At 43.3% G+C, this 17658-nt stretch overlaps 1 protein-coding gene across 1 annotated transcript in view; it reads right to left on the bottom strand.

The window, feature by feature from the left end:
- The window catches only part of NCBP3 (nuclear cap binding subunit 3), a gene marked incomplete at its 5' end in the record, with an annotated part of 28094 nt that extends 11152 nt beyond the window's left edge, over positions 1–16942 (bottom strand). The window contains 7 exons of the mRNA XM_079726091.1: positions 111–219; positions 959–1035; positions 1247–1375; positions 3220–3345; positions 12701–12806; positions 14743–14808; positions 16760–16942. Of these exons, the coding sequence (XP_079582217.1) occupies positions 111–219; positions 959–1035; positions 1247–1375; positions 3220–3345; positions 12701–12806; positions 14743–14808; positions 16760–16942 (796 nt within the window). The remainder of the gene's footprint in view (positions 1–110; positions 220–958; positions 1036–1246; positions 1376–3219; positions 3346–12700; positions 12807–14742; positions 14809–16759) is intronic.
- Positions 16943–17658: the final 716 nt, after the last annotated feature.

Raw genomic sequence — 17658 nt, 5'->3', positions numbered from 1 at the left:
AGTTTGAAGGATCTTTGAGATTACTTGACCTAAGTTCTGATTCAAGAGAGGTGTCACTCAATAAAAATCACTTTGATTAAAAATAAAAATCAATACCAATTATCATTTACCTTTTGTAGCAAATCTCATGAATAACCTATTTCCTTTAGCAAGTTTGTTAGCTGGACGAAGATCATTTCTTAGCAGAGACTCTTCTTCTACCTGAGACAACGTGTCCAACTTAAGAGAAAAGAGCATTTTCGACATAAAAATTAAAGCCTTTTTCATATTCATTCAGCAGCAAAGTTACCATTGATTAAGAAAGCAATCTACCTTTACTGATACCCATCAGCATTACAGCACCAGTTCCTCTGCAGGATGTCTAAGTCAGAGGTCTTCCCTGACCACCTTGTCTAAAAGAATCGTCTCCATCATTCTCTATCTGCTTACCCTTTACTTTTCTTCACAGCACTCATCACTTCCTGACATTATATTACATATCTGTGTATCAGTGTATTGTCTGTCTTCCCCACTAGAATGTAGGCTCCAACAGGGCAAGGACTTTGTTTTGCTTGATGCTATATCCCCAGCACCTAGAATTTGGCATATGGTAGGCACTTAATAAATAATTTTTAAATGAATACACTTTAATATTTCCAACAATAGTACATACGCCATTAGGAAATATGCCATTACTTGCTACTCCTTAATTTTACTGATTTGATAGCATTTCAAAGGATTTCTCAATAAAACCATTTCCTTTCATACAGAAGTGTGAGTACTAAGATCTCAAGATGAATCATTCATTATAGCCACACGAACTTAAAGGCCAAGAGCCTGGTGCCTCCTCAGGAGGTATAATGGTGAAAGCCAGAGGAAGAACACAACGTACTGTATTAAGTCTTTAAGGCTTAAATACCAAGACAGTAAGCAGTAGTTTACAGTGAAACCTTACAGACACCTTTGCCCTCTCACTGACCTCTACATCACTTGAGTTCTCATCTTCAACTTCTCCTTCTTCAGCCTCATCGTCATCGGAACTGTCTTCCTGCTTGTCTAAAATGGAACGTGAGGGACAAGATGAATCTTAACTCCATCTCATACATGCTAAGTCTAATATTTTCTCCTCCTCTTTACTAATGATCCAAAGCATCATAGCGTATTTCAGAAATAACTGGTGATGAGATGCTATATAACACTGCACAGAAACTCAAGTTGTAAAGGACAGGACTTTTAGCCCCAAAGTCCCTCCTTTGTGGTCAGTTACCTTTTTTACTTTTCTCAGATGACTTGTCCTCATTGGCATCCCTGCTTCTTATCTTATCCAGGGCTGGCAGGGAACTCATATTGATAAGGGCTCGTGTGGCTGTCATTTCATCCAACCAAACCACATTACCTAAAATAAGATAATACGTTACATCACATCCAAATGGTTAAGTTTCTTCAGAACAGAGACCACATCATATTCATTGCTAAAGTCTCATTCAGCTATGGACTGGCATCAGTAAATGTACACACCAACTAATGAAAGGAACTATAGAACCTGGTAGTAAAACTTCTCTGATAAAATCAACCTAGAGCTGCATTCCCAAACTGGGCCGCACAAAATAATGGTCAAGTACTCCATGAAAAAGGGTTCTGTATATTAAAACTGCCTGGCATACATTGGGTGTTATACGTTAAGTGTTAGCAGCTCTTGATGATGATGATGGAGAAAATTCTCAAATAAATTTAGATTATCCTTTATTCTACTGCCCCCTACATGGAAGCCCTCTGCTGTTCCTTGTTATCCAGACATGCTAAATGATGTTTCCCTACTGTGAAGTGTGGGTGATGATGGCATCCATGGGATATATAGAATGGAGGCATGACAGCCACCTGGCTTTATAGCAATCAATTTAATTTGCTTCTTTAAGAGAATTTAGCAAGAAAAGGTTTTTGAGAAGTTTAACTTTAAAGCAGCATTTCTCAAACTTATGTTACTCCTGTATCTCAGTTTGGGAAATGAAGGTCTAAAGATTCTCATCTTTGTTAATAATATGCCACGTGGTCTTGAGCAAATAACCTCCCGCTTCTGTTTCTCAGTTTCTGAAGTACAATACGAGATAGTTGAACTGGATGATTCTAAGGGTTCCTCTGACTCTAACATCCCTTAGCTACAGTTTTAATTAGCTAAATCAGGTGATAGTAAATCCAGCCCACCACCTGCTATCACTGATTCATTCATCCATCCACCCATCACCCATCCGTTTATCTATTTATACTCGTACCGGCTTTATGTAGTTATAACTAACGTATAATAAACTACACACCTGCCACCTGTTTTTGTAAACAAAGTTCTACAGAGAACAGCCAGGCTCATTCAGTTATATTGTCTATGGCTGCTTTCACGCTACAACAGCAAAGCTGGGTAGATTCCACAGAGACTGTATGGCCTGCAAAGCCTACAATATTTATCATCCAGCCCTTTATAAAAAAAGGCTTGCCATGCCCTGATTTGGATGGTCTAAGTTAAGAAAAAAGAAAAAAGGAGAAAAACTTTTACTCAGCCATGCTTCTTCTTCTTTCAATGAATTAACATCTAAGAAAGCAGCTGGGAAAAGCAGGTCAGCACACTGACAGAAAGTAAAGCCAGACTAGAAGCGAGTCAAGAAGCCAGCAGAGTGGATACCAAAGGTCAGGCCAGACTTGGAGAGGGGACGCCAAGTTAAAAATTACAGTTAGCTCACAAGTGGAACAGCCCCCAGATTAGGGCCAGCAGATGAAGCTCCAGAAAACACAGTCCAAAGCAAGCAGAGATGAGAGGTCTGGCATTGTGTCAGAGGGTTCTGGTCTAGCTCTAGGTCAGAGATAGCCCTCTGAAAAGCTGTATGGCAAGTTGCAATGACAAAGTCTAAAGCCCTAAAAATGCAGCCCCAAGTCTATACAGTTGGACCCACCCCTTTGTTGGGAAACTGTGGGTGTTAAGAGAGGCCTCAGTCATGTACCCGGGACTCAGCTGCCAACAACCAACCTCCTAGAGGCCGGATCACCACCTCTGAGCTGACTTAGAATACGCATGGAGTATGATCTGGCAGACTGGTTAACGCACTCTGGTTCTCAGCAGTGGGCAATTTTTTCTCTCCTAGGCTAAAGGCAGAGGTTAGACATAGTCTGGCCAAAATCATTCACGATTTGAGATGGCAAAAGTTCTTTTAAAATCATAAACAAAAGCATATTCAAGTAACCTGGGTTACTTACAGGAGGTATCATCCAACCATTCAATGTGGGCCGGAGGATATTCTTTAAAATAGGAAAAGACATCCTGGGTACTCATCTCATCTACGCCGCAAATGTAGATAGTCTCCAGTCTCACTTTGGGGATTGCTAGAAAAACAAGACACCTGCTGTTGCACAATCCACCAGTAGCCCATTGTAACAGTTCAGATAATAGGTATTTTAAAAAGAAATATGCTGAAAGAGATAATAATTATTTCAAAAGAAAATGAGACTTGACAGTAAGGTAAACTATTTTAATTTTTATCACACAGCAATAGCATTAAACAAATGACTATTCAGAATGGGCTTATCAGGCTGAGGAAGATTAAACAAATGGTGTTGATAATATACATGATACCTCATCTCAAAATGACCTGTAATAATAAAAGCAATACCGAATTCAACAGGGTTATTCATTGAACTTGATACACTGATTCTAAAAATTTTTAAAGATATGTCAATGAGAAATGTGTGATAGTCAAGACAGTTCTGAAAAGAAGAAGAGACACTGTCCCTGGATGTAAAGCAAAGTATGAAAGCAGAGCAAAGCAATCCTACAAATCAATAGAAAATGACAGCCCCAAATAAAAATGGGCAAAGGACATGAGCAGGCAATTCACACAAAAAGAAACAGAAAAGGCCAATAAACATGAAGAGATGGTTGACCTCACTACTAACAGGATAATCCACCTTAAAACAAGATATCAGTTTTCACTGACCAGGTTTTTTTGTTTGTTTGTTTAATTTATTTATTTTTGGCTGCATTGGGTCTTCGTTGCTGCACATGGGCTTTCTCTACTTGCAGTGAGTGGGGGCTACTCTTCGTTGCGGTGCGTGGGCTTCTCATTGCGGTGGCTTCTCTTGTTGCGGAGCACAGGCTCTAGGCATGAGGGCTTCAGTAGTTGTGGCACATGGGCTCAGTAGTTGTGGCTCACAGGCTCTAGAACACAGGCTCAGTAGTTGTGGCGCACAGGCTTAGTTGCTCCGCAGCATGTGGGATCTTCCCGGACCAGGGCTTGAACCCGGGTTCCCTACATTGGCAGGCGGATTCTTAACCACTGTGCTATCAGGGAAGCCCACTGACTATGTTTTTAATTCATGTCTTTTAGTATCAATTGGTGGCAGTGTGGAGGAAAGAGCTGCTCCCTCTGCTGGTGGGAGTGTGAACTGGCACAGCCACTCTGAAGGGCAACTAAGAGTGTCTATTACAAACGTAATTTAGCACATGCCCTATACGTGTAGGAATTCTCTTCAGTATCTATCCTAAACACACATGGGTTCACAGAGTGGTTCACACAAAGATGTTTGTTGCAGCACTATTTTAATAACCCAGTAGCTATCAGAGTAATAAATTATGGTTTATCCATATTAAATGAATTATGGTTTATCCATATTATAGAATATTAAGCAGTTAAAAACAATGAGATAATTTATTATATACCATGGAAAGATTCTAAGACACATTACGGAGTGAAAAAAAGCTTCAGAAAAATACATACATTAAAAAAATTAAAACATAAATATCACCATATATTTTCTAAGGGTATATATTTGTGTACAAATACATAGAAGAAAGTCTGGAATAATTCACTCCACACCGATAAAAGCTGTTACCTCTGGGAAGGAAGAAACGTTGAAGGCTGTGGTCTAAAGGAACCTCAGCCTTACCAAAATTGTGTTAATTTTTTACTAAATACTTTAAGCACATTATCTCATTTAATCATTTAATTGTGAAATATGCAAATGTAGCAACAAAGAAAAAATACTTTTAAAATACCTGTATATCCACCACCTAGCTTTACGCTTAAATTCTTAAAAAGATTTGAGGCAAATAAAACACTACATATAAAACTAGGGCCTGGGCTTCCCTGGTGGTGCAGTGGTTAAGAATCCGCCTGCCAATGCAGGGGACACGGGTTTGAGCCCTGGTCTGGGAAGATCTCACATGCCACGGAGCAACTAAGCCCATGCGCCACAACTACTGAACCTGCGCTCTAGAGCCTGTGAGCCACAACTACTGAGCCTGTGAGCCACAGCTCCTGAAGCCCGGGTGCCTAGAGCACATGCCCTGAAACAAGAGAAGCCACTGCAATGAGAAGCCCGCGCACCGCAATGAAGAGTAGCCCCCACTCGCCGCAACTAGAGAAAGCCCATGCACAGCAATGAAGACCCAATGCAGCCAAAAATAAATTAATTAAATAAATAAATTTAAAAACAACAAAAAAACCCCCTAGGGCCTGGGTAAGCTCTCCACGTCCCTTCTCTCCCCGACTTCTCCAAAGTAGTTCTGTCAAGAAGTCAGCATCTGGGACTTCCCTGGTGGCGCAGTGGTTAAGATCCGCCTGCCAATGCAGGGGACACAGGTTCGAGCCCTGGTCCGGGAAGATCCCACATGCCACGGAGCAACTAAGCCCGTGCACCATAACTACTGAGCTTGCGTGCCGCAATTACTGAAGCCCGTGCGCCTAGAGCCCGTGCTCCACAACAAGACAAGCCACTGCAATGAGAAGCCTGCGCAACAAAGAGTAGCCCCTTGGGGCTTCCCTGGTGGCACAGTGGTTGAGAATCTGCCTGCTAATGCAGGGGACACGGGTTCGAGCCCTGGTCTGGGAGGATCCCACATGCCGCGGAGCAACTAGGCCCATGAGCCACAACTACTGAGCCTGCGCTCCACAACAAGAGAGGCCGCGATAGTGAGAGGCCCGTGCACCGTGATGAAGAGTGGCCCCCACTTGCCACAACTAGAGAAAGCCCTCGCACAGAAACGAAGACCCAACACAGCAAAAATAAATAAATAAAAAAAAAAAAAAAAAAAAAGAGTAGCCCCTGCTTGCTGCAACTAGAGAAAGCCCACGTGCAGCAATGAAGACACAACACGGCCAAAAAAAAAAAATTAATTAAAAAAAAAAAGAATTCAGCATCCATTACTCCTAAATGTTTTTATATGTCATATATTTTATTTAAAACAAATGAACTTGAAATACATGTGAATACTTTCAGATAAAAGTTTTTAATTTTTTTTTTGTCATTTTGAAGAGTAAAAGACAGGTTTAATGGGAGCCCATTAGGTGTGGCCAGAATAAATCAGGTAAGTATCTTCCTGCCAACTCAGATTCATGAAGACAGAGATACCATCAAGACTTATGAATCCTGGGACTTCCCTGGTGGTCCAGTGGTTAAGAATCTGTGCTTCCACTGCTGAGGGGATGAGTTCAATCCCTGCTCAGGGAACTAAGATCCCGCATGCCGCATGGTACGGCCAAAACAAAGACTTACGAATCCTTAGCAAGTCCTTATTAGTGACCAGCAGTGCAACAATGAACAGAACCCCAAATGAGATGGATGTCCACACTGGACATGCAGAGTAACTCTACCACGCAGGATGGGAAACTGAAGAGGGAGCCCAGGGGACCTTCTCAGTTCTTCAAGCTAAAAGCCATGATTTTGGAGGAAAAAATCCTATGGGAAGTAAAGAGATGGTTTTGAAGAGGGTAAACAACAAGGAGAGCTCCTGGTGAGGGTAGAGGAATCAGACTGAGGAGCAGGCAGAAGAAAATCTTGTAGGAGATGCTGATATGAAGGATTTAATCATATATGAGACAAGCTTAAGATATGATGGAAGGAGTCCGCCTGCCGATGCAGGGGACGCGGGTTTGTGCCCCGGTCCGGGAGGATCCCACATGCCATGGAGCGGCTGGGCCCGTGAGCCATGGCCACTGAGCCTGCACATCCGGAGCCTGTGCTCCGCAGCGGGAGAGGCCACAACGGTGAGAGGCCCGCGTATCGCAAAAAAAAAAAAAAAAAAAAAAAGAAGATTTGATGGAAGCCTGCCAATGTCACTGCTTAAAATAAAACAAAGCAACAAAGAAGGCGCCTAGATTTATGACCAGATGATGAGAAAGGACTAATTGCTGAGGTGGCAGTGAACAAATGAACTGGGGAATGAGAAATGGGCATTTACTGAGTGTTGACTACAACAAGCAAGGTGGTGAGGGAATCATCTTGGATTTTCCAACAGGAAAGAAGACAATGAATGACAGGTCATAGGACACAAACCTCAAGTCTTTAGGAAAGCAGATTTCTGAAAATCCAGAGAAAAAGTAGCCAATTTCAAAGCCTCAGATTAGAATGATCAAAAAATCTGGAAGACACTAAATATAGTGACTCAGAGGATGAGAGGTGATCCCAAGAAAAGAGAAAGCAACAAAGCTTAGGTGAGCACAACTCACCAAAGAACACATATGGGAGACAGATAAAGGGTAAATTACCAATATAAGAGAAGAAATGTAAGAAATGTACGAATCTGAAAGACTATACATCAGGCTCTATAATAACATGGAAAATGCTGATGACAGACTGTCGAGTGAAAAGGAAGAAAGCAGTAGGACTACAAAGGGAAAAGCAAAAATAAAGTCCATACCCAGAAAAGATTAGAAGGAAATGCACAAAATGTTGACAATGACCGCATCTGGGTGGTGCACTGTGGGCAACTTTTCTTCTTAGTTTACTTTCCAAATTTTCTTTGGTGGACATGAATTGTTTGTCTAACATCTAATGAAGAAAAGGTTACAGTCCAGAGCAAATAGCCTCATCAAAAATGCCAGTGGGGGGCTTCCCTGGTGGCGCAGTGGTTGAGAGTCTGCCTGCCGATGTAGGGGACACGGGTTCGTGTCCCGGACCGGGAAGATCCCACATGCCGCGGAGTGGCTGCGCCCGTGAGCCATGGCCGCTGAGCCTGCGCGTCTGGAGCCTGCGCGTCCGGAGCCTGTGCTCCGCAACGGGAGAGGCCACAAGAGTGAGAGGCCCGCATACCACACACAAAAAAAAAGCCAATGGGGGACTTCCCCGGTGGTCCAGTGGTTAGGACTCGGCGCTTTCACTGCCATCATGGCCCCGGGTTCAATCCCAGGTCAGGGAACTAAGATGCCACAAGCCAAGCGGCATGGCCAAAAAAAAAAAGAAAAGAAAAAAAAGCCAATGGTTGGTTTTTTTTCCCAAGTGTTTGGAGCAACGTTGCTTTGGGAAAATGATGCAGGAAAAAGGGCAGAACTGTTGATCTATTTTGCTGTACTACTAAAGGGCAGTAGAATAGCTATCCTTAAGTAAGAACTAAAACCCAAGAGAGGTGACAAGGGCTTTAGAAATAGTTTTAATAGATTTAAATCTTCTAATCTAGAATTACACCCCACTGTACTAACCAAAACACAAAGCAGTGATTTCAGAATTAGGCAGTAATCTCTAAAAAGTTGCAGGGAAGGAACGAGGTACCTTAAAGCCTTGAGAAGGACTAATTCTGTACTGATTTTCAGAAAAGAGGAAAAGAGAAATTCCCAAACGATGCAAAAGATTGTCATTCTCTGAAATTTTTTAAAAATAGCTTATCAGACAGAATCTCTGATCCCTTAAGAAACCAAGTCTTTCCCATAGGAAATGACATGAATTCACTAAGAAGCAAGCCAGCTAACCTCTTTTCTTTTTTGATTGGATTAGCAGGCCAAGAAATTCAAAGAATGCCACAGACATGTTCTATCTCAAGTTTATTAAGGCATGTAATCTAGTTCCCCATGACAATAAAATGATAGGTGGGCCTGATAATAGAATAAGACTGTAATTCATGGATCTGTGTGTCATGGCACAATAGGGATTATCCTGTTTACCAACATTTACCAACAACTGGCTAAAGATGCAGAAGCCATGCATACCAAAGTGAGGAGTGTAGCTAAAATGTTGAAAGGCAGAGTCAAGATGAAAATTAACTCTGCAGGCTGAAATGGAGTCTTGAAGTCAAGATGTAATTTAATAGGGATAAGTAAAAAGGCAACTTTTTAAAATGTCTCAAGTACAAGATGAGAAAGACTGTTTTGATAGGTGCAATTCCTGAGGGAAAGAACTGGCGTTTTGGTTGACCAGAAGATGACTACTATGAAATGGCTGGGACAGAAACCGTGGTCAGAGTCCTGCCATGCATTGCACGAATCCAACCAAATCTGGAATCTGTACCTCATCTGATGAAGGACATTTAGAAACTGGGAAGGGTCTATAGGAGGGAGACCAGAAAGTCATGTTGCATAAGAAAGTTTAGGGAATGGGCTGTCCATTCCTTCACCTGAAGAGTTACTGTGTGAATGAGGAAAGGACTTAATGTTGTTCTAAGAGTTACACAATAACTAATAGACAGAAATTACTAGAAAGCAATTTTTGTTCAACATGAAGAAGTATCCAAAAACAAGACGGTGGGGACTTCCCTGGAGGTCCAGTGGTTAAGACTACGTGCTTCCATTGCAGGGGGCACGGATCCGATCCCTGGTTGGGGAACTAAAATCTCACATGCCACAGGGTGCGGCCAAAAAAAAAAAAAAAAGAAAGAAAGATAAATAAATAAACAGTGTGCATGCCTTAATTAAAACAAAAACAAGACTGACTGCTTCATAAATAGTTCTCATGCCACCACTAGGAAATGTTCAGGCAGAGGCCAAAGGACCATCGGGAACTTTGCCAAAAGGCCTGCAGCACTGGGCAGGAGGTGGGATCCAGATGACCTCTAAGGTCCTTTCCAACCATGAGAGCTTTGATCTTGGAGATAAAGAGAAGCTGCTTGACACTGTCACTCAGAAGTAGCGAGTTACTCTTGATGAGGACTGGTCTAGTGCAGTGCATCCCAAACCACATCCCTGAAGCTGGCAGAGAGGTCAGGAACACAGGCTTCAGTCAGACCAGCCTTCGAATCCCAGCCTTGCTACTTACTACCTGTGGAACCTTGGGCAAGTTTCTCAACCTCTCAGCACCTTACTTTCCTCACCAGTAAAACAGAAATGATAAATACTTTCCCTGCAACAGGGTTGTTGGAAGATAAGCTAACCACATAGCAGAGTGATTGGCACATAGTAAGCATTTATCAAATGGTGTATTTTATTACTGTTGATATTAATAAGAAGAAATAACTTGACACCTACTGTGGCTGCAGGAATCAAGATGCTTATTCCAATGTCCCCATTCTCCCAAGAGGCTGAACCACTTAGATGACTGTTTGGAAGATGGAGAATGCCAGATAATAATAATAACTAACATTTACTATATGCCAGACACCACTCTAAGAATCATAACGTTTTGTTAGAGCCTCCCAACCACCCTATAAGAACTAACGTTAGGGCTTCCCTGGTGGCTCAGTGGTTGAGAGTCCGCCTGCCGATGCAGGGGACACGGGTTCGTGCCCCGGTCTGGGAAGATCCCACATGCCGTGGAGCGGCTGGGCCCGTGAGCCATGGCTGCTGGGCCTGCGCGTCCGGAGTCTGTGCTCCGCAACGGGAGAGGCCACGACAATGAGAGGCCCACGTACCACCAAAAAAAAAAAAAAGAACTAACGTTAACCTGCCTTTCCAGATGAGGAAACTGAGGTTCTTAGAGGCTAAACAACTTACCTAAGGTCAAAGAGCTAGAAAGTCACAAGTCAGGATTTGAATACAGGCAGTCAGACTTCAGAACCCATGCTCTTAACCACAACACCAGTGGTTCTCAATCCTGACTGCACATTAGAATTACCTGAGGAGATATAAAAATAATAACTATCTCTGAGATCTATCCAAACCCATTCCCCCACTCTAATTTAAATTGATCTGGGAAAGGCAGCAGGGTTCTCTGGAGTTCAAGAACACACTCCAAAGCCATGCTGCCTCCTGGATCAAAAACAGGTTGTAATGAGCAACTGACATTCCAGGCAGATCTATTGTTTTTAAGAGAATCTTTAAAACCATGAGATCGGGATTACTTTTCAAAAAAACATTTTTTTAAAAATTAAAATTTAACCCCAAAAGTGATCATTTTCAGGAAGGTATCCTATTCCCATTTTACGACAAGGAAAGTGAGCCTAAAAAGGTTCACTAACTCGCCCGCATTCACTAAGGAACTGAGACTAGATCCCAGGAGGGCTTAGCACTCTAAAGAGCCCCAACACAGGTGGGAAGAGAGGCTGAAGTGGGTAATTAGGGATGCTTCACAGAGGCAGTGACATCTGAACCAGAAAAAGCATGGGACAAGGAAGGGCAAATCAACAGAGTGACAGGCATGAGCAAGATCAGAAGCAAGATGTCACAAGGAATGCTTACAGGACTAGAAGTAAACAGGTGGGCTGCTTTCAAGGTGGAGTTGTAAGAAAGGCCTCAGACATCTGCTTGGGTCTAGACTGTGCAGGTACATGAATGCCAAGCTGCACAGCTGGCCTTGGCCTTCACAGGACTTTTCCTGAAACAGAAATCCACTCAAGCAGATGCCTGGACGCCTAGCCTGCAAGGGAAGCAAGGTCATATTTCCAAATTGAACTCATTATGCAGAAAAAAGGAGTAAAGCAGCATCCAGAGTTGAGCTCTGCATCTGAGCTCTGTCCACTGGCATGGAATGAGGTTTGGATCTCTGGTATCATATCACATATTGTAAGGCAACAGAGCAAAGTAGTTAAAAGCAAGGCTTTAGAGTCAGATAAACCTGGGTTTATCTGGTTTATCAAGTTCTAACCCTGACTCTACTTTTACTAGCTGTGTAAACCTGGGCACTTATTTAACTTCTTTGGGCCTGTTTCCTTTGTAAAATAGGGATAAAAATACATTCCTCATGGGGTTGTTGTGAGAAATGAGTACAAAACAAATATGTAACCTGCTAATTAACACAGTGCCTGGTAAGAGAGCAAGTTCCCAACAAATAGTCGCTATTCTTTCATTCATTCAACATGTTTTTATCAAACAAGCAAGCCTAGAGAAACTCACACAGCAGAGCACAGACCTTTACCATGCATTCAGAAGGCTGCCTATTAAGCCCTTCACAAATCCCAAATTTGCAATACAACAGAGGGCGATCATTTGCATTTATGGAATAATAAATATGACTGTGAACTCCCTGAAAGGGTAATAATAATTTTCCCCTCTATTTATAAATTGCTTTCGAAAATTGGGATAGATTACTAGATATGATAATTCAGGGTGAATTTCAGGAAGCATAATACTTACCCTAACAAAACACAAAAATAAAATAAAATCACAAGCCTGTATCAACCGAAGTATTAATGGTATCCCCCCCACCAATCTGACTCCCCTAAAATACAGTCTCACTGTGATACACTCCCACTACATTTAAAGGCAAACAAAAGTTAACACTTTTATGTTAAAAGCAGAAAATGAGTTAAGAGTCCATAGAAGCACAGTTCTAATCTCAGCTCTGCCACCAACTAGGTGACGTTCTCTGGGGCTTCTCCGAGAAGACAATCTCCTTTTTCCCAGCTCTAACATCTGAGAGACAGCTAATGCAGCTCAACTTTAACAGGTCACCTCAGAAATGGGGAATTCACAAGTTCCTTCCTTTGGCAGTATCTGGATGAGGACTGGACATGCAAGGCAAGGCCAGAAGCATGAGGCCATGGCAGGGAAAAGTCATTCTCTGGGAAAATGTGGAAAAATCCCCCCCAAACACCCTATACCTTTCTTCATCATGTCTCGGTCCAAGGCTACATTTCTTTGGGCAAGATTTACTTCTGATCGAAAATGGAAGCGCTTGGCTCGCTGTTCTTTCTTTTCAATTGCTTCCTAGAAGGTACAGAAAAAGCCAAAGAAGTGAAACATGGAGGAGGAAAGTTAAATCACAAACACAAAATGATGCATCAGTGACAAGTAACTTAGAAGAAATAAGCAACATTGTGCCTTTAATAATTTTTGCAGAGAACTAGATATTCACAGTCAATGACTGGGAGGGTGTACACTAATAGTGCTATAATTTGTAATAATCTCTACAATGATTCATTGCCTATCACTGTATCTGGGACATAGTAGGAATTCAATGAATATTTGTTGATTCAGTGAGTAATGAATAATGGTTTGACATTTATTATTAGGAATCATGCAAACAAATTGTAACTAAACAATCTTAACATTCCAATTTTTCAGGTGCAGAAACTGAGGCACAAAGAAAGTTAAAAGATTTGCTAGAGGCACTTCAGCTAATAAGGGGCAGATCTCCTCATCTCAGTGCTATTTCTAGAAGCCCCACCACCATCCCCTTTTCACAAAGTCTGTGTGCATGGTAATCACACCTATCACATTATGTCCGCCTGAGCAGTCTACTCCCTAAAGCTTTTTCTGCATTTCAAAATAACATTGAAGCAAAGAAACTCTCTCCTCTATTCTAAACTTGCGCCCACGGAATTGCCAGTTTTCATCTATAAGTGACAAGAAGCATTGATGCTCTCTAAAAAACAAAACAATCAGTTTCCTAAATTTTTTTTCCAAGAGGTAAAATAAATTCAGGTCCAACTATGGGTTTCTGACAGCTTTTAGGAAGCTTCACTAATTGTATATTGACTTTGCCACACTAATTGAAGGTCTGACTATAGAAAGCTTGTGGGGACTGGTAAAGCAGCAACAATTCTGTTATTTCCCAACAGTTATGCTAATTTTCTTCATTTAAGTTTTCCCAGTGGAAACAACTAATCTACCTTCCTTTATTAAGACTGAAGTACCAATTCTTGGCTACCACCCTTTCCCCCATATATTTGTTTCATATAATGGTAAACGGTGTAGGCTTAAGAAGAGTACTGTACACTTCTTTTTCAATTACAATAAGAAAACATCTTCACTTTATTCTATTTTCTTGTCAAAAAAGATGATCAGTTCTTTCTTTTGGCCTTTAAGCAATCAGAGACAGATTGAGACCCAGATAAAACACAAAAGAGTAAGCATGACATACTTATTTTTATTTTTGCTTTCATACATCCAATATAGTAACACAGTATTATTTATTCAGAATTGTAACCTAAACTCTGTTCGAAACTTAATTGCAGGCATCAGAATCAGAAACAATCAGAAACAATGTTTAATCAGAAACAATCAGAAACAATGTTTAAGCTGCAATTAAAGCAACAAATAAGTATCAACTGTTTATTGTAAAGAAAATAATATGTTTGGCTCTGTGAAGAGTTGCAGTGAAGCTGGTAACCTAGTAACAGCAATCACTAGATAAAAGGCAATACTCCCAGGTACTGGGAATAATTCAGTCCACTTGGCCTTCAAAGTTTAGCCACACACACACATTCAGGAAATCGTATTTTTCTCGGCCTCAACCAGTGAGGAATAAAGACATTTACTAAGGGCTTACTATGTGCAAGGCACTTTCATGTTTTGCTTCATTTAAAGTGGAAACAGTTTACGCATTTTTAAAGAATGGACGGCATAAAAAAAAGCACTCCAGTGCAGAACTTTTTCTTGGACATGGTTAATTACAGGCATCTAGGTACAGTGATTATATCTTCTCATGGATTCAACAACACACAAACGCTGTCTGAATGTTTTCAGGATGCATGAAGGCATCACTGTATAACACAAAATTTAAACCTAAAAAAAAAGTTTCAATCCAACAACAAAAGAAAAAAGGAGGTAAAGAATAATTGCTGTTCTACAACTCCTAGAGATTTGTTCATTAAGTTCACCTGTTTCTCAAAATGAATAAATTAATCATGGTCTGTCTTACCTTGGAGGTGACATCGATTCCAGTGATGAAGCTGCCAGCCTTGTTTTCATATCTTCTGCTTGTGTCCTAACAAGAAGGGGATGGGTGAGAATTGCTAACGAGCAACTGACGACAAGCAGGTGATAAACAACAGCCTGACAACCCATTCCTTCTGGATAGCCGTTCTTTCCAGCAATCCTTCCCCCACCCTGACAATCCCATATTATGGGGAAGCCTGTCCCAGTGACTCCAAGTAGCAATCAACCACTCTACCAAGAAGGCTTTTCTAGACCTATCCACAAACTAAAGTAATTCCATCTACTGAAGGTATCCGTGTAAATGAAAATCTAAAGGCGTTCATGAAAAATACCCAAGATGAGGCACAGTCACTTATCTCCCCAACCCAGACTGGACAAATTCATTGTGCCAGGCCACCAGATGGAGCACAAGTCTTCACCAAAATGCAGAAAGTCAGGACTCACCTCGACCTTCTGGGGAAAACACAGCACAGTGCAATGAAAACAGGATGGGATTTGGAAGCCTGGGGACTCAAATCGCAGCTCTGACGTTCACTGATTACATGACACTGTGCAATTCCTTTGGCCTCTCTGGGCCTAGGTTTCCTCTGTGGTATCTGCCTACCTTTCTGACCTCTTAACTGCTCTCCCACTTGTGCTACAGAACTTGACCTTTCTCCAACAAAACAATCTTGTTCCCATCTCAGAGCCTCTGCACTTACTGTTGCCCCTGCAGGCAACACTCTCTTCCAAATCTTCACATGGCTGGCTCCTTTTTGTCACTTAGGGTTCAGCTTAAATTTCACTACCTCAGAGGACTTTCCTGACCATCCTATGCCATTCTGCTTCCTGCTCTGCACACGCTCCCTGCCCTCTGCACACTTCCATCCCATTAACATGCTTTATTCTCTCCACAGTACTCACCACTACCGTAAATTGTGTCCCCCCAACTGGAACATAAACTCCAGGACACAGTCTGGTCTTGATCTTGGTCAAGTGCCTAGGACTGTGGCTGGCACTAAGTGGGGGACGCAGTAAGTACATGTTGAACTGAAGGAAGGAAGGGATGATAACACCTACTTCACAACCTCAGTGATATTTTAAATGATATAATGTAGTAAATGGTAAAATGCCACTATGTTAATTGTTGTTGCCAGAGTCACTATAATTTACTGTCTTTAGTGCTCTCACTTTTTTTTTTTTTTTTTACCTTTTTCCATAATCTTAATTTAAAAGCAAGACTAGCAGACATGTGCTAAAAAGTAGTCCATGTTAGGTGGGAAATTAAGTACGTGAGAGGAGCCATGCAGGCCTGAGACCAGCCCTAAGAACCGGACACAAGACCATCAAACCACACGCAAAAACACCTCTCAGCATCCCCATTGTGATAAAAGAGGGACCAAGGACCACTGCTAGTTCACTGATGTTTTGTTTTCGTTAAGGGTGAGATGCTGGAGCCACGGTGTAACAGCGGAGCCGCGCGGGGACAAGATGACCCTCAAGTCACAACAGAAACACAGTTTCTGCAGCTGACAAGCCCAGCTCTCCCAAGGGAAACCGCGAGTGCTATGTTTAACAGATACCAGCTCCACCGCAGCAGGACCCACAAAGAGACCGGGATGCTCGCGCCCCTCGACAGTTCTTTCTGGGCCGCTCCTGGTTCTGTTCCCGCCCGGGGCTCGCCCTTTATCTCAAGCCCCCAGATAAGCCCAACCCCTCCTCATTCACACTCTTGCACAGACTGACTCGGAGGGGCAGCGAAGAGGGTGTCCTCAACTACCCCCCAGCTCTTCCCCACCTCCTCCAGCCCCCTCAACACCCATTTCCGGGCGCCCCAGCGTCCTTTCTCTAGCTCCCCGTCTCTGCTCAAGCCTGGCGCCCCCGCCCCCCGGGCGCTCGCCCCCCTCATCCCTTCCCCAGACTTCCCCCGGCCCCGGCCACCTCCCCTTCCGGCCCCCTCCGGCGCGGGACACTGGCTCAGCGACCTCCTCCTCGCCCTCGCCCCCGCCCCCCGCCCGTACCGGGATCAGTTCCTTCAGCGAGCGCCGAACCGGCACGACCTCCAGCTCGCCCTCCTCCACCTCCATGGGCTCCGGCTCGCCGCGGTCCAAACCTGACTCCGCTTCAGGCGACGGGGGCCCCAAGGCCGGCCCCGCCGGGACCTCCGCCTTCACCGACACTCGCAGGCCCCGTACGGCCGCCATCGCCGCCCGCCGGCCGCACCACTGAGAGTTCGCCCCGCACACCGCGGGCTAGAGCGCCACAGGCCACAGAGCTGCCGCTACCTAGAGCGTCGCCTGCTGCGGCTAGAAGGCTCTCTTCAGCGCCGACGCCCTCTGGTGGTGGGAGGAACCCTGGACGGCTGGAGCGGGATCTGGTGAAGAGGAGGCGGGACCGAGTGGGAACGGAGGCAGGGCCTGCTGGAGGGGGCGGGGCCTGGAGCAGTTCGCTACAGTCTGGGCTTAGAAAATAGCTACACCTTGAGCAGTGAACTTGTAATCAAAGCTAATTTTACTGAATTATCATTACCTGCCAGTGACTGTTCCAAGCGCTTGAATCCTTACAACAACCCTATGAAGTTACTACTTTTACTATCCCCATTTCACATTCGAGGAAACTGAGGCATTGAAATTTACCCAAGATGACAGGCTATTTAAAGGACAAAATCCGGATATGAGCCTTGGCAACCAGAATGAGCCTTGGTCTGTCACTTCTGGACAAGTCTGTAGGTTTACAATGCACTTGCCTTGACAACCTTTGTCTCTTTCAAGTCTCCCAATAGTTGGCCCATTTTACATACCGCAAAATTGAGACTCCAAGAGGGTAGTGAGCTTGAACGCTAATTTCGTGTCTCCCAAGGGCTCGGTCTACTGGAGACTTCTGAGCATGGTTTCTTGCGGACATTTCTAACAAGAACCTG

The sequence above is a fragment of the Hyperoodon ampullatus genome, assembly GCF_949752795.1.
Source record: "Hyperoodon ampullatus genome assembly, chromosome: 19".
Taxonomy (NCBI): domain Eukaryota; kingdom Metazoa; phylum Chordata; class Mammalia; order Artiodactyla; family Ziphiidae; genus Hyperoodon; species Hyperoodon ampullatus.
This window is presented reverse-complemented; position numbering and strand designations above follow the sequence as displayed.